At 37.2% G+C, this 24,682-nt stretch overlaps 2 protein-coding genes across 2 annotated transcripts in view; both read right to left on the reverse strand.

The window, feature by feature from the left end:
• Nucleotides 1–24,682, reverse strand: part of LOC103155881 (tetraspanin-8-like) — a 44,935-nt gene that overhangs the window by 14,630 nt on the left and 5,623 nt on the right. The gene's annotated exons all lie outside the window — the stretch shown is intronic.
• On the reverse strand, nt 15,611–21,168 carry LOC103155882 (23 kDa integral membrane protein-like). The gene is made up of 9 exons (XM_007577768.2): nt 21,020–21,168; nt 19,755–19,811; nt 19,378–19,497; nt 19,204–19,278; nt 18,635–18,718; nt 18,413–18,526; nt 17,540–17,572; nt 17,355–17,438; nt 15,611–16,638 (listed from the first exon to the last, which is right to left on the reverse strand). The coding sequence occupies exons 1-9, from the start codon at nt 21,077–21,079 to the stop codon at nt 16,564–16,566; spliced, it is 702 nt and encodes a 233-aa protein (XP_007577830.1). The 5' UTR covers nt 21,080–21,168; the 3' UTR covers nt 15,611–16,563.

Consider the following 24,682-nt stretch of genomic DNA (forward strand, 5'->3'; position numbering starts at 1 on the left):
GGCTGCCTCAGCCTCAACTGATGTCAGATTAAATCCCATGATCTACACAAATAAATATAAAATATTTCTAAATTATTCCCACAAACACTTTGTGTTTTATTGCAAAAAAAATAAATAAAAATCACAAATTTTAAGACTTCGTTAATATCTAGCAGTTTGTGAACAGGTTTTATCAATACATTCTGGGATACCGGCCCTTTAAGAACATTTATAATCCTGATTTGGCCCAAAACGAAAATGAGTTTGACCCTCCTGTGCCGTACAAAAAGCACATTTCAAGTTTTACATTACAAGTACGTCAACGTGAAAAGATTTTCTTAGGGTTAACTGATGTTGAACAAGTCATGAAAGACGGATTACATCAATACCTTTTTCCACCACTGGCCCTTTGAAAACATTAGTAATGTTAATATGGCACAAATAAAAAGCGCCGCCGCTGCTTTAAGAGGTTTAGTTTTTATCCCCTTTGAGAGCAAAGACTGAAGTCTGAAGCTGAAAACGGTGAATTGCTCTTCAGCTCCTGCAAAGTGAACCTGCAAACAGAGTGGATGTCGTCTCAGCAGCAGCTCCGGAGAGTCCGACGCATTCATTACAAGTTTTATAAGCTACATCTACAACAGCAGGACGGCGTCTTTGTTCACGCTCACCCGCAGCGACACGTTTAGCTCCTGCTGAGCGTTTTTCCAGGAGCAGAAGTAAGTGGAACAGGTAGCCGTGGCAGAGCGTCCAGATCATGAGACACTATATTTAGACTTCCAGCACTTTGCAGAGTTATAGCATAAAGAGAGCGAAGCCCAGGCGCTTCAGGAAGGGTTGACATAAAACCTGAAATCAGCAGGGGACGCAGCTGATGAGTTTCTAAAGGGTTGTCACGGTAACGCCTGTACGTGAAAACTGCAATATAACAGAAACCAATGAAAATCTCAATGTGAAGCAGAGTTCATCCAGACATCATTTACTGATTCAAACATTTTGTTACATCCATTTTCTACTGATTTTACCAAATATTTTTGGTCTTCTAGTACAAATATACACTTAAAAACAAACTTTTCAGCAAATTATATGACCTTGTTTTAAGTATTTGCTACATTGTCAGATTTTTTCCACTTGTAAGATATTTTTCCTATACATCAAATAATCTGCTTGTGGAAGTATTAAATGATCGATATTAAGGATTTACTTACTTAAAATAATTATTATATCTTGTTTAAAAAATACTTGCAAGTTTGAACACTTAAAATAAGAAAACAGAGAGAAAATGTTTTTCCCTTTCCAAACCTTTCGTTTCTCACACGGGATTGAGAGAAATTTACTAAAATAAAAGTTTCTTATTCTACAAACTGCAGTAAGCTGATTTGTTCCCCCTCAACCTGCAAAAACAAAATCTTACAAAATATTTTTGATCTAGTTTCTGGTGTAAACATCTTAGTACACTTGAAATAAGAAAACAATCATAAAAGAAACTTTTCAGCAACATACGAGTTTGTTTTAGGTCCATAATATTGTTGGAAAAATACTAGATTAACGTGGGAAAATGTCATGACTGAAGTAATCTGACAGGGGACCAAGCAGATTCAATAAAATGTTTTGCTGAAAAGTTCTCTCTTATTTCAAATGTACCAAGATATTTGCACTAGAAACCAAATCAAAAATGTTGAAATATTTTGTGTTTTTGCTCTACGGGACAGTTTCTTCATGCATTCAGACATATTTTAATCAATTACATGTTTCCTGACATCAGTACCAACAGGATTTAAAGAAACCCTAAAATTATCCTGCAAAATCCCAGAAATTCACAACTAACTATTAAAAGTGAAAATGGGAGGAAGAACAGCCTCGTGTTTATGGTTCACAGGCGTCAGAAAAACCACATCAACAGGTCTGAGCCTGAAGCCAGAGGGTCTGTTTGCTACAACATCAACACTTTACAAAATGTTGCTTCAAATTGGGAGATCTCTCCACCTGACAGAGAAAAGAGTAAATGTCAAAATTTCTTAAAAATCCCGGCCACACAGAGCAGAAGTCGCATTTCTTCATCTGAGTGGGATGATGCAGTAAACAACCACGACCTGAGAAACCGACGGCTCTCCGCTGCAGATGTGAAAGCCTCCAAATGTATTTAGTCCGTCTCAAAGGGAACAGATCTGCTGTTCAAGCTTGTTTTTTATGATAAACATGAAAGTTTGAAACATATTCTGATTTGCTTTTAGTAAATTGCTCCGACTGCAACCACAAAATGGAATAAATTGATTTGTTTCGCTTTCTAAATTACTGAATAAATCTTTTAATGACATTCAAATTCATCAAATAAAACCTTGTTTTTAATTCTAACATCCAGAGTTAGAATGAGGAATGTAAAATAAATTCAGTCAGAAACTACTGGGGGAAAACACAGGAAGTAAAAGGGAAAAGTTGGCTCTAAACCACAGGAACAAACTGTAACCAGAAATGTTACCACCCTGAAGGACCGCTTAAGGACAAATCGATTGCATCCGAGGACTCGGAGTTCCTCGAATCAAGCAGAGAGCAGCGAAAGTCAGAGATTTTAGGATTATTTGTCTTTAAAGCTTAAATGTGCTTCCATCTAATTTCTTTTAAAGACGGACCGACGGCAGAAAGGAAGTCGACACTAAAAGGAAACCCATCGACTCTGAGCACTCAGTCGGACCACAAACCAAACCTGAAGCTGCTTTTCACCCGGTTGGTCGGGTTGTTGATGTTTACTGCATTAAGAGCGATTTTATCCTGATGACTGGATTCCATTTCACCGAAAAGGATGAAGCTGATTGACTTTAGACAATGACAACTATGAATTCTCACTTATTATAAAATTATCAGAAGTTACTCCATATGTAGATTCCAAATATCAGTTTTTATGTTGACGCTTTAGTCAAGCTGCTAGCTACCATAAGTCAACCATGACTGACATATCTACACAGTAGACTCGGTTCTATTGGACCAAAGTTGTAATATTTGTTACATTTTCAGCTGCTGTGGTTCTTTCATGCTGCACTGAGTCAAACCAACCAAACCCTTTGAAAAAACTGTTCCCCTCCTAACCTGTGGGGGCGCTGCGCCGAGAACCACTGAAGGAAACAACATGGAAACCTCTGAAGAAGACAGAGGGCCCGACTGCCTTCTTCACCAAATGCAAGCAAAAATGGAGTAGGGTCAGATTTTAGCGGCTGGAGGATTTCTCATTTGTCTTTGGTAAAGTCATTTCTCCAGCCAACGCTAGCTAGTTAGCATTTTGGTTGTATTTACCCAGAATGCCCTGTGCTGTAGTTCAGTTCCTGCTTTTGAAACCACCTCCAGTTCACATACGCATTTGAACTGAACCAGAGATCACTTCAATTGAACCGAGGCATTCAAACATCCCTAAAGAACCAAACTTAAATGAACTGGAGTTGAATTAAAATGGACTAAACAGGACTGGTGTGAACGCTCTCTATATGCTACGATGGATTTATTCACCCGGGACATTTCTGGACCGTAGTGGTTTCAGGCTTAACTGAAAACCCATTTCTACTACAGTTTTGTGTACATTATATATACAAATTATGGTGTATACCGAACACCATAATTTGTACATTATACACAATTCACGTTATTTAAATGTGAATTGTCTCGTTTTTGTCATAGCAGACTGTCTCCCTGGAAGATAACAGAGGGGGAATCAGGTCCTGGAAGAGTTTTTCACTGATAACTCATAATCATTGCTCCAGGAGTAAAAACCCATTTTAATTCTACTGAGCAGAACCAAACAGTGGTTGTAAAGGAACCGACTAAGCAAACATAATGGCGGTTTGTTAGCAATGACCTGCCAGGGCACAAGGCCAGAATCCATCGCAACAAGGATCATTCAAGTGCCTGAAGATGCAGAACCTAACCCAATAGAAACTACCTCCAGTAGTGTGAAAACCACAGTAATCCATGTTGATAAGCCTGAATGGAGCCTCCATACAGTTGCCATGGTAACCTGCAGCACAACAGCATCGGAGTAGAACATTGGCTGGACCAGAGGTTGGACCTGTCCCTGGAGTCTGGATGGTAAAGTTGAGCGACACTGAATCAGCGGATCCACCTGCTGCTGCGAGCGTTGAGGTTTTCCATCCATCAGCCCGTCAGACGGACGGACCCACTGAGAAATTAACCGCCGTGCGTTTACCCAAACCTGCAGAGAGGCTTTCATGTTGCAGGAAAAAACCCGCAACATTCTTAACAGTTGGATCCTCAGCCTGGCATTGATCTCTGAAAGTATATTTCACCACTGACATTTAAAAAAAATTACCTTTCCTTCAAAGCATGTGTGTGTGTGTGCGAGTGAGTTTAGCATCTGAAAGCAAAAGCTCGCCTCGAGGTATTAACCAAGTCAGGCCTCATTACCCACACACACACCCGCCTTCGGTCCCCTTCTCCTTTCACCTCCCATTCCCTTTTTCATTCCGTCTTTCTCTCAAGCGTGAAATCTGTTCAATCTCTTCAGTCTGTACGGCTCCTGCAGGTACAGTGACTACAGTTCACTCAAACGGAAAACCCAACCAGAGACACAAACCGCACTTACGTACACGGCCCAAACCAGATAAAAACTTCATGGTCTGAAGTTAAAGCAAACCAAAACCATGAAGTTGTAGTTTGGTTAGAATTAGTTCAATTGTTTCTATTCATGGTTTCCACAAGTCTGAACCGGAAGTGATCCGCCATCTTGGTAGGCAAGAGCAGCATAGATCATCCACAGCTTTGACATCAACAAAAAGAACAACACTTGACCAAAGTGCAAAAAAAATATATATATATATAACCAACAAAATGGCTGCTCTCGGAATCGACCCATATGAGAGAGAATGGAAACATGGATAATCAATGTTTAAAGAGATTTGCAAACTCTTTGAGAATAAGAAGATTCTAGTAACTGGCAGAGTAAGGACATGTAGTAATAAACATGTAGGCTACATGTATTCAAAACTGGAATTGAGACATTTGGTTAGTATTCAAACTTTTAGTCTTCCTCCCACAAACTGACAGGTTTACGGACACATTTGAGATCTTTTAAGAGAAGAACCCCAGAAAACTACTGTGAGAAGTTTGGGGAAGGAAACCTAAAAGGTTTGACCCGAGTCCGACAGTTTAAAAATATATTTATCCCCGAGACTGACCAAATGTTTACGCAACNTGACCTGCCAGGGCACAAGGCCAGAATCCATCGCAACAAGGATCATTCAAGTGCCTGAAGATGCAGAACCTAACCCAATAGAAACTACCTCCAGTAGTGTGAAAACCACAGTAATCCATGTTGATAAGCCTGAATGGAGCCTCCATACAGTTGCCATGGTAACCTGCAGCACAACAGCATCGGAGTAGAACATTGGCTGGACCAGAGGTTGGACCTGTCCCTGGAGTCTGGATGGTAAAGTTGAGCGACACTGAATCAGCGGATCCACCTGCTGCTGCGAGCGTTGAGGTTTTCCATCCATCAGCCCGTCAGACGGACGGACCCACTGAGAAATTAACCGCCGTGCGTTTACCCAAACCTGCAGAGAGGCTTTCATGTTGCAGGAAAAAACCCGCAACATTCTTAACAGTTGGATCCTCAGCCTGGCATTGATCTCTGAAAGTATATTTCACCACTGACATTTAAAAAAAATTACCTTTCCTTCAAAGCATGTGTGTGTGTGTGCGAGTGAGTTTAGCATCTGAAAGCAAAAGCTCGCCTCGAGGTATTAACCAAGTCAGGCCTCATTACCCACACACACACCCGCCTTCGGTCCCCTTCTCCTTTCACCTCCCATTCCCTTTTTCATTCCGTCTTTCTCTCAAGCGTGAAATCTGTTCAATCTCTTCAGTCTGTACGGCTCCTGCAGGTACAGTGACTACAGTTCACTCAAACGGAAAACCCAACCAGAGACACAAACCGCACTTACGTACACGGCCCAAACCAGATAAAAACTTCATGGTCTGAAGTTAAAGCAAACCAAAACCATGAAGTTTTAGTTTAGTTAGAATTAGTTCAATTGTTTCCATACATGGTTTCCACAAGTCTGAACCAGAAGTGATTCTGCCATCTTGGTAGGCAAGAGCAGCGCAAAGCATAGATCAACCACAGCTTTGACATCAACAAAAAGAACAACACTTGACCAAAGTGCAAGAAAAAAAATATATAACCAACAAAATGGCTGCTCTCGGAATCGACCCATATGAGGGAGAATGGAAACATGGATAATCAATGTTTAAAGAGATTTGCAGACTCTGAGAATAAGAAGGTTCTAGTAACTGGCAGAGTAATTACATGTAGTAATAAACACGTAGGCTACATGTATTCAAAACTGGAATTGAGTAAGAGCTACTTCTAAGCTTGTGGATTGTTTATTGTCGTCATAGCTACTCCAAAGCGACTGTCATGACGGTTACGATGCCTACCAAAATGGCTGTCAGCTACAAAGCTCCCAGAAGTGTGTTGTCGCATGAGATCTGCATTTGCAAAATGCCAGAAGACTTAGCAATTAATATAGTTTTTAGAAAAGTTTTACATATATTTGGTTAGTATTCAAACTTTTTGAGTCTTCCTTCCACAAACTGACAGGTTTACTGACACATTTCAGATCTTTTAAGAGAAGAACCCCAGAAAACTACTGTGAGAAGTTTGGGGAAGGAAACCTAAAAGGTTTGACCCGAGTCCGACAGTTTAAAAATATATTTATCCCCGACACTGACCAAATGTTTACGCAACGGAGTTTTATTTTAACAATAATATAGATGTGGAGTTTGTCAAAATTATTTACTTATTCCTCAAGTTAATTTGGTTTAGTCAAAAAGTTATTTTGTCCTCACATTCAGTTGCAGTTGGTGGTTACCATAGCAACCAGTAACTGACAAATCCTCCCCCTTTTTCTGTTGCATTTATTGGGATCAGTTTTCTTTACAATATTATATTTTGGACAAAATTTCATAAAGAGTCTATAATTCTGTCATGTCTTGTAAACATTTTATAATGGATTTCAGCGGTTTAATTTTACAACTGTTAGTGCTCATTGGGAGCCATTGCTCTGCAGTTTGTTTGGGTTATTTATCATATTTTATTTAATGTACAAGGTTATGCTCAAATAAATACAATGAACCTGAATGTTTTTGCTATAAAGTCAATGTAATGGAGCTGAGACACAAATAAGGGTTACAAATGGAAACTGAGGAAAGTTACAAAAAAATCTTTGAAAAAATGTTATAAATTTTTCTGGCAAATATAAATATTTTTGATATTTCTCACACAAAAAGAAAGTTTGGTCTGGTTTAACTTCAAACTGAAAAATAAAACGTGTTTGTGTCTTTATTCAGACAAAAACATGTGGTTTCGATTGCATGTTTGCTCTATGTAAATGTCCATGTGAGAAAAAACAAACAACGGGAAGAAATCAAAGACCGTTAGACAACCTACTGAGGACGTTCGTCGCCCACTCGCTGCGTCATGAAACGGGAGCTTCTGTTTGACATTAAAGGCTGTGTTATTCGCAGAAAAATCAAACCGAACCGCAGAAGAATACGGACTTAAAGAAGCATAATTCTGCTGTCAACAGACTAGAAAGGAGAAGAAAGTACATCCTGTCATGTCTCTGCTCACGCTCCCAGCTTGCTCAGTGGGCTTTAATGTTAAAAAGCAAAAGGAGAAATAAAAATAAACTCGGCCATTCTACAAAACATTTTCAGAGTACATTACGCCATTATCCACAAGAGGAGCTCAGTTATTTTTAAAAAAGACTCGCTCCTATCACACATCAACTATTTATTCCTCTGAAATAACCACTGCATCCTTTTCAATGGGGATTAGTTGGTTTTTCCATTCCATCTTATTAAGTGATCTCAAAACATGATGCAGAAAACATCAGCAGCTTGAAAAAGAAATCCAAAATAGTTTGATTCATAATGACATTTAATTCATATGTTTTCAATTCCCATCTGTAAAGGATGATTATCAATAAATGACCCATTTCTAAGCATTCCTTTTATCAGATATTTGTATAATGAACCTTGTGCATGCGAGGACTGAGGCGAACGTAGAGGTCAATGGTTTTACATGTGTGGGGTCGGTTGGAAGCTAAAAAACAAACAAACTTGTTTTTAGCTGCTTAAGCCTCCATTCTAAATTTTCCCCTTATTTTACAAAATTTTAAATAAAATTTACCACTTTAAAAAAATCACTAAGTTGTCTAAAAGTATTTTATCATCAAATATGCTTTAACCCATGTGCACAATAAAATCCAAAACTCAAACATCAGATTAATTCAAATTTCACACAAACAAACATCCACAGCAGGTTCTGCACTAAAATAACTGACTAGTTGGCGTTTCTGAGTCAGAGAGGAAATATAATCCCACCTGGTTCTGACTCACATCCCAGAGGTCCGAACAGCCAAAGTTGGCTTGTTCCAATCAGAACCAACAGCAGCAGCTCCGTATTGCCCCAGTCAGCCTGAGAGCAGCGGCTCTAAGCTCATCAGACGCCACCCGGCCGGAGATCAAGGCTGGGAATCAGATTAAACTGGAACAGGAGAATCTTCCTCATCACAAACATTTATTCAGTGGCGTTTATTTATAAAGCACCGATTCACCAGAGGAACATTCCCGGCGCTTCACAAAGACAGATTGAAATCCAAATCAGTTCAGTTTGTTTACAACAAATGTCGTCTGAAGGCCGTTTGGAAAACAAACGGTTCCCGCTGATTTACAGGCAATTCAATCCAGTCACTCTGATGGATTCAAAGTCCATTACATGTTTCCAGTCTGATCCCAGTAGAAAAACAACGCAGCCAACTGGTAAAACGTCCCAGCAGGTTGCAAAGAGTCACTGACTTGGAGTATTAGCTTTTCCTGGACGTAGCAGCAGAAAGATCGCTGGTGTTTTGTTGTTGGCTTTACAGCAATCCCTCGTACCGAGTATAAGGCGACAGTGGAGAGGAAAAACTCAGCTTCTAAAGGGCCAGTATGTGTTTTCTAGTCACAGTTCCAGTTTATAGCACAATTATGTTAGCTTCAATTGATAAAATAATGCTTCATAGATCAAATATGACTTGGAAGAAATTTTCCCTTGTAATTCAATGCCTTGAAATTGGGCCTCTGTCTCTTTAAGAAGCTTCTACTTGTTCTGAAGCTCTGCCTTCAGGAAGTCATCCCAACATGGCTACCACGTTGGGATGTCTAACCCTAACCCAATTTCAAGGTTTTAAATTACTTAATAAAAATTCTTTTGAGTCATATTTCATATATAAAGCATTTTTACAACAACTGAAGGAAACATTTACTTGACTGTACCATTTGTGCCTGGAAAATATACAACCCCTCCCCGGCTGGAGGTTTGGGACGAAAGAGAAGACACATAAAAATACATTTTATGTGTCGAGTATTGATTGATATCTTGTTGATAAACTAGAGGATTTTATGTTTGTTGGACCGATGGGAGTTTAAACGAATCGACTGAGGAACGTCTCCTCCAGTCAGACTGCAGTTTGCGTGTCAGCGGAGGAGTGGCGGGACTCGCATGGTGAACGATGCTGCGCCGCTTCATTTCTGCTGTTAATCTGTTACTGCAGAGCGAGTGGGCGGGTCTGGACTCACCTGAGTTCATCCATTACAAACAGAGCTGGTCTCAGTCATCCCGCCTGGTTGGACTCCTTCATGACATTAATAACCCTCCAGCTACTCTGTGTGCTGACCCAGATTTCTTAATGACTGCACTAATGTTGTGAATTTATAACGGCATCGACACCTGTTGGGTATTAGTAATGGCCTTTTGTAATTTATTTTGTGCATGCGATGGTTTAAATGGGAGAACCGAGACAGATGGCCGTTTTCTCTACGCCCAGCTGATGATCATCAGTAATGATGACGGAACGTGAAACAATGGCAGAGGCCAAGTTTGTCGTTTCTGGAAACTCAATCTGCTTTTGCTGCTAATCAGAGAAAATATTTGCACATACGGAGCACCGTCACGATACATCTGGACGATAAACTGTCCCAACTTATTGCGATAAATGGTAATATTGTTGTTTTGAGACCATTTTAAAGTAATTCAACGGTAAAATGAAACAAGATAAATAAGCTTTCAATTATGAAGAACATTTAATACTCAAAATGGAAGATATTTTAAATAACCATCATAAATACAATATAAAATGAATTATGAAGTCTCTAAACATAAATACTTTCAAAAAACAAGTTCATTTGAGATCAAAACTGGAGTTTTATCATCCAGTTTTTAGTAAAAAGAGAAAAACAAACCATGCAAATGGAAATTATTGCACTTGCTTTAACTTATGCAACTAATTCTACATATTTAGTGTCATCTGGAAGTCAAGACACTAAATGTGTTTCAGTTCCAGCTTTGCACGTCCAGTGACTGAAACTTTGGCCCATTCTTTACCAAAAAGCTCAAACTCAGAACATTTGAACTGCAGTTGTCAGATCCAGCTCCAGATTCTTAATTGGGGTTAGGTCTGGACTTTGACTGGACCATTCTAAACTGTGAATATGTTTTGCTTTAAACCATTTTACTGCAGCCTTGGTACTTTTCATTTTCTAACCTGTACAAAATGTTTTGAATCGTGTGCAAAAAACACCGGTCTACCACTTTGTGTTGGTTTCTTTCCCATTTATTTCTAATGAAATATGTTTGTAATTTTAATGTGACAAAATATGGAGAAGTTCAAGGAGTACGAATACGTTTGACTGCATGTCATTTGGTGGTTATTCTAAATGATCCATTTTCTTTGTAAAGTAGCTTCAGGAGTGAATAGTCGGCCCACAGCTACGTCTGTCGCAATAAATCAATTAAATGATAAATTAGAACAAGCTCAATAATTTCTGATTTATCATTTTCCTCTTTTCTCTCTTGCTACCAGAAACTGGGTGATAAAAGTCTGCAGTCTGCGCCTTCGGTCTCAACTGGCACATTTTTGAAGGATAAATTTGTTTTCAAAGACTTCATAATTTGTTTTGTTGTTTCTGTTTTGTTCATTTTGGATATTTAAAATGTCTTTCAGTTTTAAATGCTCATAAGAATTTGATCTGTGAGAACATGTTCCTGCATCATTATGCCAATACAGTTATATTACTTAATAAAATATATTATCGTTTATCACAATAACTTCTGGGATAATTTCTCATCCAGGAAACGTTATTATAGACTAAAGAAACTTCATGAATACCACGTAGTAAAAAACGTTCTAATTTATCGCTTTACTGCAGGAACTCTGGGAAACTGGTTCAGTTGTTCCAACTGTCAAATTGTGGTCAGGAATATATTGAAACTACATAAAAACTTTTATAATTTTTGCTCCATAATTGTCCATACAGTAACGGTGAATAAAACAGATTTTTCTGCCATTTTTTGTCCCGATTTCCTCCTGACAATCTGAAAGACGCTTCGTTTATCGGGATATTCCATCCATGTGTGAACATCAAGATAAAAACACTTGATGTTCAGCTGCCAAAACCATCTTTATCCTAAAAACAGGAATCATTTGGATGGAAAGAAAGACAGAAAGTGATTTAAATTTTTGGCCAGCTCTCCAAACCTCAAGTTCTGCTCCACACGAAAGTTCAAGGAAAGAAATATCAAAAACATTTCCACAGTTCTGCACTTCACTGCTGGAAACGGCATGAAATTAATTTAAATTAGTCCAGATCATCCTCCTTCTTGTTGGGGTTTAAGTGACCATTAGCAGTGAGGTTAATGGGAGTTCAATCTGACCTGAGATCAGAAAACGGCTTCAAATTTCTGCTGCGTTGCTCCTGAAATTCAGATCGACGTTTATTACCGGAACGCCGGGGATTAATCAACGTCTGACCCAAACTGGCAATGAAATTTCATGCATTCTTGATGTTTGGCATCTTTTCCTGGCAGACATTTTAACTCCATATGCTTGTGGATTCATTAATACTAATCATGCCTCTTGGCTCCATTACATGGCTCTGGTTCTGTTGGTGATAAAATGAGATTTTTTTTCCAGGTATTTGTTGAATGCGACATTCACCCTGAATGTGAATCATCAGGAAATTCTTTACCCGTCAAAACAGCGAAGACACGGGAGCCATTACTGTTCAAGTCTTCATTTCCTCTGAATGTGCAGAAATACAAACAGGCTGCAGCTCAAAGAGAAGACGACAGATCCACGATGATGCATCACAGACAAGAAGAAAAAATTCATTCAAATTTTGAGCTCAGAAATTTCCAAGTTTTCTAGAAAATTTCCTGATGGTTTTACTCCAAAGTTTTTTTTCATGAAAAACTAAATTGTTTCCTCAGCTACAAACCAGAATCAAAACAACAAACTATACAATGACTCAATGCAAGTTAAATTAGTCAATTTTCTCCAATTATATATTTTAATTTATTGAAGCAACTAATAAAGTACAAATTGTGAATTAATTATGCATCTACTACATCGGATTATTTGAATCTGATGTAGTAGATGCATCGGATTCAAATACGGGCATGTGTAATTTAAATACCTTAAATTACACATGCTAATTTAATGCACATTGAATTAGCATGTGTAATTTAAGGTGTTTATTTTATATGAAACAGAAATGGACAATCTACGCAAAAAAATTAAATTATAAAGTAAAAGCAGAAATGGAAAATGGATGAAAAGTTTAAACTACAAACAAAAAATAAAATATTTTAGAAGCATCATCAGGTTTTATTTAATTTTCAGCTAATTTTAAACTCTTTATGCCTCTCTCTAGATAATTTGTTGTTAATTCTTTTAAACTAGTTTGTGGAGCAGCTTGAATCTTCCTGTTGTTGCCGATCAGCTGGGAGTCCAAGTTTCCCTCCCACTGAGTCCGATCAGGTTTGAGAAGCTGCTTTGTAGCAGGAGCAGGTTTGACAGAGCACATCACCCCCAAACAAAGACAGATTCACTGAACAGCAGCTCAGCTGACAGCAGCAGGAAGGAGGAGGATTAGACGGGACGTGGCTGCTGAGCCGCCGTGTTCAGATCGTCCATCAAATCACAGGAAGCCTGACAGAGTGATCAGCTGCACAAAAACATCAACTTAAAATACACTCAGTTAAATCTGACACTTCAAAAACAAACACCTCTGATCGCTCAGGTTTCAGCTGTTTGTCTGGCCTTTACCGCCATCTGGCGGTCGGTTATGGAAAAACAGTCACCAGCTCTTTAGTTCCCACGTTTTCATATTTTAAATTCAAAAATAAACTGCAGATTCTGGAGGGAATTTGATTTTTCTTTAAATATAATGCTTCATGCTTTTTATTTATATATTAAATATATCATAAAGATAATTTTTTTTGCCATTCCTAGAAAAATGTGATAAAACAGAAAAAAAGTTCCAAAACCAGATTTTCCCTCTGTTTGAGCTGTACATGTTCATAAAATACAAGCTCAGAGACCCTGAAGGAGTCAAACCCGACGGTTCTTTATGATCAGATCTCAGCCTTTTTTTTTTTTTTTAAGAGATTTTTTTTAAAATTGAAGTCTTCTTGTAATTCTTTGAATTCAGAAGTTTTACTTTTGCTCAGAATTGGGGATAACGGCTTTATTTGACTCAAGAAATGAGGGTCTTTGTCCCGGTGTGCATTTGCCAATTGCAATTTGGTATTTTGTGTTTCTTTTTTATGATGGAGTATTAAGGCTATAGAAAATAAAAAGAAAAAAATAATTAAATATTAAGAGAAGTAGAAGAGTAAAGTCACATCGTTACGACTTTAATACCAGAATAAAGTCGCATTATGTGCTAGGAGGAGGTGGCTTTTTGTCTGTATCAAAATTGGTTTATTTCACAAAACTATCGCAGGAGTCACATGATCAAAAACCGGATGTTACTACTGGCGCAAACCACTAAGAAGACGACAACAGGAAGTGGCTATGTGGACGGTGGCAAGGCATGTTTCTTAAACATATTCACATGTGATTTTAATTGCGTTTCTTATTTAATGTAAACATCTCAATTGCAAAATTGTGTTTTTCAGAGATTAGAGGAATATTGTCAAAGTTTTGCCCACATTTATAACAGAAACGCAGCTACTGCTATGCTGTCATTCTTTCTTTTTAAGGCCGATTTCATTGACATTTCTAGCTAAGTGAAGCCAATATTCAGTAATCAGTATTTCCCATAAACCCAAATTCACATCTACATAAACAGCGGCCTCATAAGAGTGAAACAAAACCAAAGCAGCAGCTCTACAGATTTAGACAGGACAGCACAGCAAGGTGAACTGCTACAAGGAGACTTGGACATGGAAAACAACGGAAAACTTTGAGCCCACCTGTGGTGAAAAGCATCTGCTGGCAGGTTGAACCGGGGCTGAATTAGCATGGAGCCTCTGAACCCAAACAGCCAAGAGGTAAACAAAACCAAAATAGTTTCATTCACACCTCAACTTCACCTCCAGGGGACAAACTGTGCTCCTAAACCAACTCCAAGTAAAGCCAGTGTAATCAGTAAAGCTCCACAAACAGAGGGGAAAAACTCAGCCACAAACACAGCAGAAGATCTAAAGATACATAATTCAACTCAAGAGAAACAATCATATTTCATCACACTGCAAAAAACTCCGCTTTAGCACCCAGAGCAAACAATCAGTCACAGTTTGAGAGATCAAAAGTGCTGAAAATAACAACTGTGTGAAGACTTTAAACGGTTTACTCACATTATGAGGCTTGTTGCTGGTTTCCAGAAACTCGCTCTTCCTGCTCAGCAGTTGTCCTGAGTCATTCCCGCCTTCAGCATCTCCTGACCCGACGGGAACACCTGCTCCCAATCCTCTAATTATCCTCCCACCACGCAGCCTGGCGTCTTCCCTCCTTCTTTGGCTAATAGCGGCAGCAGCTGCTTCTTTCTTTTTTAGTAAATCTGTTTTCGCTGCCAGTTTCTACAAAGTTTGACTCATTTTCAAAATCTAGATTACAAAAATGTGTACAGAAACGAATCCATATTGTTTTAAATAAAAGTCTGCACTGACAAAAACGTAGCCTTTCTGCCAAATCCACTTATCCGAGAAATGTCTGGTTTGCATAACCGTCAACTTCTGATATGGAGTATGGCTCAAAATGTCAGTTTTAAAAAGATAAACTCACTTTATTTCATTTATATAGAACCAAATTACAAGGTTCTTCCGATTTTGCCACTTCACAACCTGTTCCGTAAGTACTAGTCATACCTTTGACTCATTTGCGCATGCGCAGAAGAAATACTTCCGGATTATTCTTAAAACGTACATAAAGTATATTTATTTATATTAATTAAATACTCCTTACTATATAAGGGCATATTTTTATAGACGGTGTTATTAATAATATTTGTTAATTTAAGTAGAAAGTTGTGTGTTAAGCATCCCGGGACTGTTAGCTAGTCGCTACCACCGTCTTTAATATGGTCCTTACGCCCTCCAGTCGCCACTTCCTGTTTGTTTTCCTTTTCCTGACCTTTCACCCCTGTAGGCACCTGTTCTGCTTGGTTCTGGGTCCGTACATCCTGTCCAAACAATGGACGGGATGGGCGGATTGGCTCAGTTAATTATGTGACATTAAGTGACCGTTATTGTTGTGACTCTGACCAAACATAGTACTGCATTCATTTGAGCTGAATTCACACACACCTTCATTAGATTTTTATTTGTAAAACATTTGGAAACAGTGTACAGTGGACCCCAATGTATTTCTGGATGTTTCTGCAAAATTATTTGCAAAACAAATCCACCTATTTTTGTGACCCAGGAAATACAAAAAAATAATAATGCATAAATAAACTTATGAGAACAAAGTAATATAATTAAGAGAATAAAATTGTACAAGAATACATCAAAATTAATAGAATAAAGTCACAATTTCACAAGAATAAAGTTGTAATATTACAAAAATTAAGTCTTAATATTAGGAAATAATCAGAATATTATGATCTTGTCTCATACTATAACTATATTCTCAAACTATTTTTGAATTTAATCTCATAGGACTTTAATCTCTGAATTTTATTTATTTTTTCAAACAATCAATTTTATTTATAAAGCACCCTTCATACTAGAATCAACTCCAAGTGATTTTCTTAGCGTGGCCTTAATACTGCATCATATACTCCCTATTTTTATAGTGCATATTATCAAAAGAAAACGCAGCTGACACGCTATTGGCTGTATAAAGCAGCCAATCCAAGATCACCTTCCATTTTCCTTTGCTCTGATTGGCTGAATCCCCAAAATAAGGAAGATGTTGGATGTTTCTGCAGTAAGATGGTTTCCGTCGTGTATTAATGCATTTAAAGGTATAAACTATTAAAATAGGCAGATTATGATTATATTTCAGTGAAAGATTTAATCCACATCAAGAGCAAAACCTCTGACAAGAATATATAAAATATTTTCATTGGTTATTTGCAGATTTATTACTTTACACTAATAACTGGTCACAAAAAACAAAACATCTGAAATAATTCAGTTTACGACATGATTCTATTTACATTTTACCAATTTAAATTTTATATGGACCAGTCAGTTGATGATGTCTTCATTTTTCTTGAAAAGAGAGAAAGAAAGTGACTTTCAAGGTTTCCTCATGTGAAAGTGCAGCCTGAGTTGGATCTTCTGATTTGATGGATCAGGAGGCAGCTGAGAGCCAGAATAAGAATCTGTAAAAACAAGAAAACTATTAAGTATCAAAAACAAATGGGGGGGAGCAAATATCTGCTCTAAAAGTTATTAATTCTTCTTGTATAACTCTGCTTTGGGTTTTCTGATCCTTAACTGGTTCAATGAACATATAGGGACAGCCTTCAACCAATAAAATTACAATCAAGGATTCTGGGATGATTGTTATTTCAGAGCTAACTTAGCATTTATTATAAAGTATCAATCATTATTATTAAATGACACCTTATAAGTGCCTCTGTATATAGCAAAAAAAGAGGTGATTTTCTACCAAAGAAATCTGAACTTTTGAGATGAATCCCAGAAATTTTCTTTAAAAAAAATCTTAGAAAAATTTGAGTTTCAACAGTAAAATAATTGACATTTGAAACTTTGAAGCTTCGAAGATTTTTTTCTAGAAGATTTCTGAAATTAATCAAAAGAAAAATCTGACCATTTTCTTGCTAATTTTCAACTTTTTGGAGCTCAGAAATTTCCACCTTTTTTTTCTAGGAAATTTCTGAGATTAATTAAAAAAATTTTGACAGATACTTAAATCTGCAATGGTTCTAGCATACTACCGTAAACCAGCCCTACTGCCAGTTTATCCATGGAAATGATGGCTAAAACACTGAAACAATGGGTACGTCGTATTTGCAACGTCTAAAACAAAGGCTGAAAATCCCTGACAGTAAAGGAGAACGGAGTTCAAACTTACTTCGATGGAAAGAAATCCATAGAAAAGCGACATGCAAAAAGTCGGAATCAGTGTAATTCCTAGATAAAAAAAGTCTTTGCAGGGCTGTGGAAGGAAAGGCAGAAACATGAAGCATTTTCAAAACTATGACAGAATGGGAGCAATGACTGAATTCAGGACAATCTGAAAATAAGCCGATTAAATACCTCTGAAAAGATCTGATCTGGACCCGTGGTTCCCTGTAGGGACAAAGATCAAATTTTAGATTTTAATGTGGTTTATAGGTGTTTTGTTAAAACAAATGAATAAAAAAGATGCAAAAATTTGAATTAGTTTGTATTCAGTCTTTTACGATGGCACATTGTACATAAAAAAATGCCATTAATGTTCGCCAATAAATTTTGAGATTAAACTCAGAAAATTTCCAGAAAAAACAAGAAAATTTCTGAATTTGGAAGAAAGGAGTCAGAATTTTTTAGATTAATCTCAGAAATAATCTAGAAAAAATTTAAAATTTTGGAGTTTGAAAAGTTGAAAATTTCCTAGAAAAAACATGAGAAATCTTTAGATTAATCTCAGAAATTTTCCAGGAAAACAAGTTAACTTCTCAATTTAAAAATCAAACAAATTACTTTTAAAAACTCAGAAATGTTGACAATAATCTCAAGTTTTCCAGAAAAAATCTTGGAAATTTCTCAGTTTCAAAAGTTGAAACAAAAACAAACCTTTCTAGTTGATGCTAGATTTCTGTTAAATCGGTCTTTTGTTGTTTTTTTTGTTAAAATACTTCTAATTGTGACCCTTTTGGCTTTCCATACATCGCCTATCTGGAGCAGATCGCCAGGCAGATGAAACCAAACAGTTCCTGTAATAAGTCATTCTTGCATTGCTTTGGTGTGGAGAACCTTTGGTCGCATCTTCCTGCTCTGATGGACCTTAAATTAGCAGTTTTACTCAACATAATTGAACCTTATATGATAAACAGTGAAAGTTGGCCTCAGAACAATATTTGTATATCTTTTATGTTTCCCATTAAAAATGCTTGACATCATATTGTGAAATGATTGCATGTAACCAACCTGAGGTCTGGGTTTACATTTCAGTTTCGCGTCCGGTCCTTTTACTGTGCATTCGCAGGATGGTGGGATGATCTTACCCCAGTCTTCTGCACGAAGCACTCCGCAGCATTTTTCCTGCAACCACAGGTGACTTTATCTGTACCCGTCACCTTTAAGCAACCACAGGATGGATAGTTTTGATCCATCCCAAAACTATTAGCTTGGCTTGGTAAAAAGCCTTACTGTTTTTTGTATTTCTTGAATCTCGGTCTCGTTAAGTAGGCGCTCTATCATTTCTTCATCAGGTTTGGAGAAATCATCTATTAGCTGCAAGGTCAGAAAAACTGCATTAATAGAATCTTAGACTAGAGAAGACCAAATTATGAGCACAAAAGTTACAACAAACAAGATTATCCAGGACTTTAAGTTCCCAACAAAACAGATTCCTGTTGGTCCGTTCATCATAAAACTTAGATGGACCAAAGTTTGTAAAGGTCTACGTTCCACAACCGAAACTTGGGATCATATCGTCAAAACAGAACCTAGTGACTGAAATGAGAAAAGTACGGAAACCAAATAATCTCAAAATGTCATTTAGGTTGCATGTGAGAATGTAAAAGACGCTTCATGTGTCCAGTCAGAAGAGACTGAAGTCAGAGTTCTGAGACTAAATGTTGACTTGCGAACTTAAATTCTGAGATAAAAGTCATAATTCCAACATTAAAGTCATAATTAACTGAATAATGGATGTAAAAGAGAACAAAATACTCCAGAGAAACAGAAGGTGGGTAAATATTAGGCAGACGCATTACCGCTTTTCTAAAGATAGTGAATATAATCCCCATAAACAGATAGATGATCATCATGATTATCGTCAGACCTGCGAACTGTAAACGAAACCAAACAAACAGTAGATCAGACGATGGAAACAAAAACATTTAAAACTTTTGTGAGAATTTTGGAAGTGAACTTCTTTTGTTGCGTACGATCATCAGCATGATGTTGTTCTCTGTGACGGCGGCGCAGATTCCCAGGACAGCGATGAAGACAACGACAAGGGCGAACACCCATATCTTTAACAGGTTGAGGTCATTAAATCCAGAAACCTGAAACAAACACTGGATTACTGCCGAGTCACTCACACTCAGCCACTGGCGCAAAAATGCCTTATATGCTATGGGGCGCCGCTGGGGGGCGCCAAAACGATGGCAGAAAAATAATTTCTAGTCCATTTTCTGTATTGTGTACAATGATTTACAGTAGTGCCATTTGTAGAAGATTTAACGCCTTATGTGTGCAAAAACTATCTGCTTAACTTCTTCCATCTAATCTGATGCTTAATAGCAGCGTTGTTGATGTTTACCTTGTAGCTGGAGTAAGAGGCCATCACGGACACGTGAATGATCACGAATCCAATAACCTGGAGCAGAAAGTTAAAAACGGCAAGTCAGTTTAACTAATTACATAAAATGCAGACAATAAAGCCTAATCTGAATTGTTAAATTAGGGTTTGAGAGCAAAATAAGACTTTTAAAGTGGATTGCAAACATTTTTTAAAGGGAGTTTACACGGATGCATCGTGGAAGATGTCATTGCAACAAAAAGACACTAGAGGGAGACAAAGAGTTGAGAAAAGTTCTGCTTCCATTTACATTAAAAATAAAACGGACAAAAATCAAAAGTTATTAGAAAACAAAACAATTTGAAACATAATAGAAGAACAAAGGCAGGGAGTAATATTTCTTAAGATTTGTTTCAGAAAAAAAAATATTTTTTAGATTAGTTCAAAATCAGAAGGGCATTTTTTGAAAATTAAAAAAAAAATACAAGAAATAAAATACGAGTTAAAAGATCTAGTAAAAGAGGTACCAAAATATAAAAATCAAAAATTAAATGCAGGCAAACCGAATTTAAAAATCAGCATAAAACACATGAATATAATGTAACATTTATCTCATTAGAAAATTTATTTATCTTTAATTTACCAACAGAATAAAGAGAAATGTGAACCATAACCCCACTGAAAAAAAGAATGGTGCTCCAACAAATGGAGTTAATTTGTTTCGTACAATTGGTTACATTTAGTCAAACTTACTTTATTTATATTTGTTTAACATGACAACTTAAAAAACTCAGCCTATTTATTTGGATAAATTTAATTTATTACTTGTAAGATATTTTTTAGTTGGATCAACTGGACAAAAATGGCAGAAAAATGCAAAATCTGCATTCACCTGCTTTTTTCACCTCATTGCAAAAAGAGAGCTGAGACATTTGATGAAAAGTTTTTTATTCTGATTGAATACATAATAACTGCTACATTGTAAAAATGCAATGTGTTGCATTCAGAACAATTCAGGAATGGAATAAATGACCAAAACACTGAGATTTAAAAAGAACATTTTCTTCTTTTTTATTTTCAAATAAAGTTTCATGTGTGTAATTTGTAAAATGTGAAATCTCGCCAATCTTGTGTATGTTGGTGGAAACTAATGAAGATCCTAACAAACATTTTCTCCTGCAACTAAACTAATATGCTGGCAAAGTAACTTCTTGGTTTGCATATTTATAAAGCAAGAATTAATCAAAGCTGCCAAAGAATCAGAAATCAGAAATCCTTGCACTCACCACAAAAACCACATTGAGGAGGATAAAAGCTAATTTGAGGCAGGAGTTTGCTTTCCCCATCTTTGCTCTGGATGCTGCAGGTCAGGGTTCTGGAAGGTTCTGGAAGGTTCTGCTAACAAATATATGGGTGGGAAGCACAAAATGACATCACATCCCGGGTCGTTCATTGGAAAGCATGTGCATTTTTATCTGACAGGAGAGAGAGGTCGAGTGCAGCTCCGGCTGCAGGTTGTGCAACGCAGGCGGGAAATGATCTAACAGGAATCCATAAAAGGTAAAAAAATTCAATGAGAAGCAAAGAGAACAAGAAAAACATGAAGGATAATAATTGTTTATGTTGGGCAGATTGAGAACAGTTTTCTCCAGTGGGTTTCACTGCATCTGCTGTGGTTGGCTCCGGTCAGAAGGGGCCCACTGGACAAAGTTAGGAGGGGGGAAAGCAGCATAGTGGAAAAATGAGAGCAGAGTTCCTTGGAAGAGTTTATCGAGATGCAAGCATCTGCAGCCAAAACCTCAGGGAGTTCTGGATGATTTCTGTTCACATCGAAAACACCCAACTTTCTCCAGCCAGTGTAGTAAAACTGAACAACATTATGACTCTCTAAATAACAAAACACTGACATTTACATCACATCTGGGTGAGTGACCAGGTAAAACCTGCCTGGTGAAAGTTTTCACTGCGCTGGAGGATTCACCGTCTGGTTTACAGGAAAACCATCAGGGAACCTTTTCTTTACATCTCTGAAAAGTCAGAATTAGGAAATTAATGAGGATTTAAAAACTTAAATTCTGCAGCTAAAGCAAGAATTCTGACTTCAATCTCAGAATTTTTCCCTCAGTTTAATCTGATTTGGGATTAAAGTCAGGAACACATTTGTCAGGTTTTTGGTCTCTTTAAACCCCGTCAGCTTCTGGCCAAACTTGAAAAAGCTTGTTTCCCTCAAAGCAATGCAGGAACCACTCGTCTCAGCGACATTTTTTATTTATGTTTTCTTTTTGTCTTTAGATTATTTCAGTTGACAGTGTAAGACCACCATGACTTCACATGAGTAGTGAGAGTCACAGAGCAGGTTGAACACCTACAAACTAATTAACTAGTTTTCCAGGTAATGTTAACAACCTACTTTTAAGTTAACAGTGAATGAACAAACACATAAAAGCCATTGCATCACAAGGCTAGTTGGTCTCTGAATGCAGATTAAATGATGAATGTCCCGTTCCCACCAGAGTGTCTTTGTGGAAGCTTGAAGCCGAGGCTCTTTGTCTGCAGACATCATTGTGAGCTCAGGTGTGACAAGTTACCTGATAGACTTCAGATGGACCTGAGTGAAAGGGATGGGTGCGCTTGATTCTCTGTGATGTGTGTGCCAGTTGGGTGGAGATGGCAAATGCACTCCAGTGTACCATTTGCTGTTTTAACTTGACAATATTAAGTGATTAGATGTGAACTTTAATTCTGAGAGTAAAGTCAAAATTTTAAGCTAAAAGTCAGAATTGTTCATTTACATTATTACTTTGAAGAATTAAAGTCAGTATTCTGAAATTAGGTTAAAACTTTGAATTCAGAGTGCTGACACTGGATGGTGATTAACAAACAAATTCTAAAAGTAAATTCAGAATTTAAGCTGTAAAATTCAAGTGGAAACAAACTCAAGTATTCACACATTTTGTGGCGAATGACAATATGCAAGATGAAACTTGGTGTTTAAAATTCAGTTAAGCTGCTTATATTGGGGGTTTGGTGAAGACGGGTCATTCAGGGTTATACAGGAAATGAGGACAGCAGGAGGGTTAAATATGCATTTTTCCATTAGTTCATTTATCCATTATTATAATAATTGGCCTGCCGTATTTTCTGTGGTGTTTCGTCCCGTCAAGTGGACACACATTTTTTATTTATCATTTCAGAAATGTGTCGTATTTGTCTCCGGATGGATGAGGCCTTTGGCTTTCCTTTCAAATTGTAAGTTACAAGAAAAACGATGATTTAAAACAATCAAAACAAAAACAAACTCCATCGGTGTAATTTAATTTGCAGCTGATCCAACTTAAACATATTGGGTTAACTGCTCACAATTAATTAAATTAAATTTATCCACATAAGTTTATTAAATTGTCATGTTAAACAAATGTTAATAAAGTAAGTTTGACAAACATAATTCTAATAGATGTGACCAATTAACACAATCTTTTAAAAGTTGGATTCTCTTGTTTTCAGCTTCACTAGGATTGGGTTAAATCAACAGAGCAGGTCTGTTTCATAACCTTCACTGTTTTTTTTTTACATCTCTTTGTGTTTTCTGGATATTATCCGAACTTATCAGTTCTTTTTCTTTTTGTCTGCCAAATTTCCCACCTGCCCACCATTGTGAGCAGAAATAACAGGAAGTTCTAAAAGGAAACAGGCGAGAAATAATTTCCTGAAAACTAAGTTAGAAAGTCAAATGATGCAAGTCGTATTTGAGAGGAAGGGTTGTGAAAAACTATTTCACAATAAACCTAAGTATGTTCTAGAAAACATCAAACATGTAGCTGAAAGTTTGCTAAAGTCCTGATGAATTCCTAGGATTTTATTTTTACTCGACACAAAAACACAAGAGGAATCTCCAGTTTTTTCCTGCTGACCTTTGTTTTCTGCTGCAGCCGCATCTGGAAAAAAGATTCATGAACAGGAAGTAATTAATTTCTAGCTGGTGATGTGATTTCTGTTTCCTGATGCCTGTAACTGCAGATGACCGTTTGTCCACCTTTCCTGAAGTCTGCACACACATCCACAGCCCTGGACAGGATGTCTTATAGCATCATAAAATTGCAGAGAGAAATCAGTTTGTATTTTTCTTTCTTTATTTTTACATTATTTTCTCATTCAAACATGAAAATGCAGATATTTGCTTTTCTAAATCTTGAACATCTTTCTGCAGCAAAAGGAGTTTAACATATAAAGCAACAACTAAACACAAACATTACAGCAAGGAGAGAAAAACTCCATGCAACTATATTTATATCTGGGTTTTGTCGACGTTAAAGACTCAGAATTTTTCACTTTGATGTTGGAATTTTGTCATAATCTAAAAATTCAGATAAAAAAAAAACACTTTAAGCTTGAAGTTATGACTTTAATTTTATATTTTTGATATAAAATAACTGATGGAATTTGGAGTCAGTAAGCAGGAAGTTGCAGCAGTTGGCCACTAGAGGGCATATGGCACACAGTGAGTATTCCTGATTCAGCAAGCCAACAATTATTCAGTGTGTTGTTGCCCCTGTTGCCCCGGGCCGGACATCTGGGGCCGGATGGGAGGCAGAAGAGGACTTCAGGAATCTCAGCCTCTGTTATGTCTGGTGCAGGATGAGGCCTTTCAGGGTTATATAAATGCTCAGTCTGGGTTGACTCATGGTTGCTAAAAACTTTACTAGACCTCTAAATTCTAGTGATATAGTGGGTGTAAAATATTGAGCTGCATGACTGACTTTATTTTCACTCTTACATTTAAGTTTATGACATGCAAAATTACAAATGGATCACAATACCGTCTCCAAGTGTATTTTGGGTAAAACTCGTCACCAACGTCATCAGTCACTTGGCGATGAAAGGCAAACTAGGTAGAGCATTTATAACGGACTAAGTGTCGTGTTTGAAGTTTCCCACTTGACCCACATGCA

Source organism: Poecilia formosa, unplaced genomic scaffold (genome assembly GCF_000485575.1).
Source record: "Poecilia formosa unplaced genomic scaffold, Poecilia_formosa-5.1.2 Scaffold453, whole genome shotgun sequence".
Classification (NCBI taxonomy): Eukaryota; Metazoa; Chordata; class Actinopteri; order Cyprinodontiformes; family Poeciliidae; genus Poecilia; species Poecilia formosa.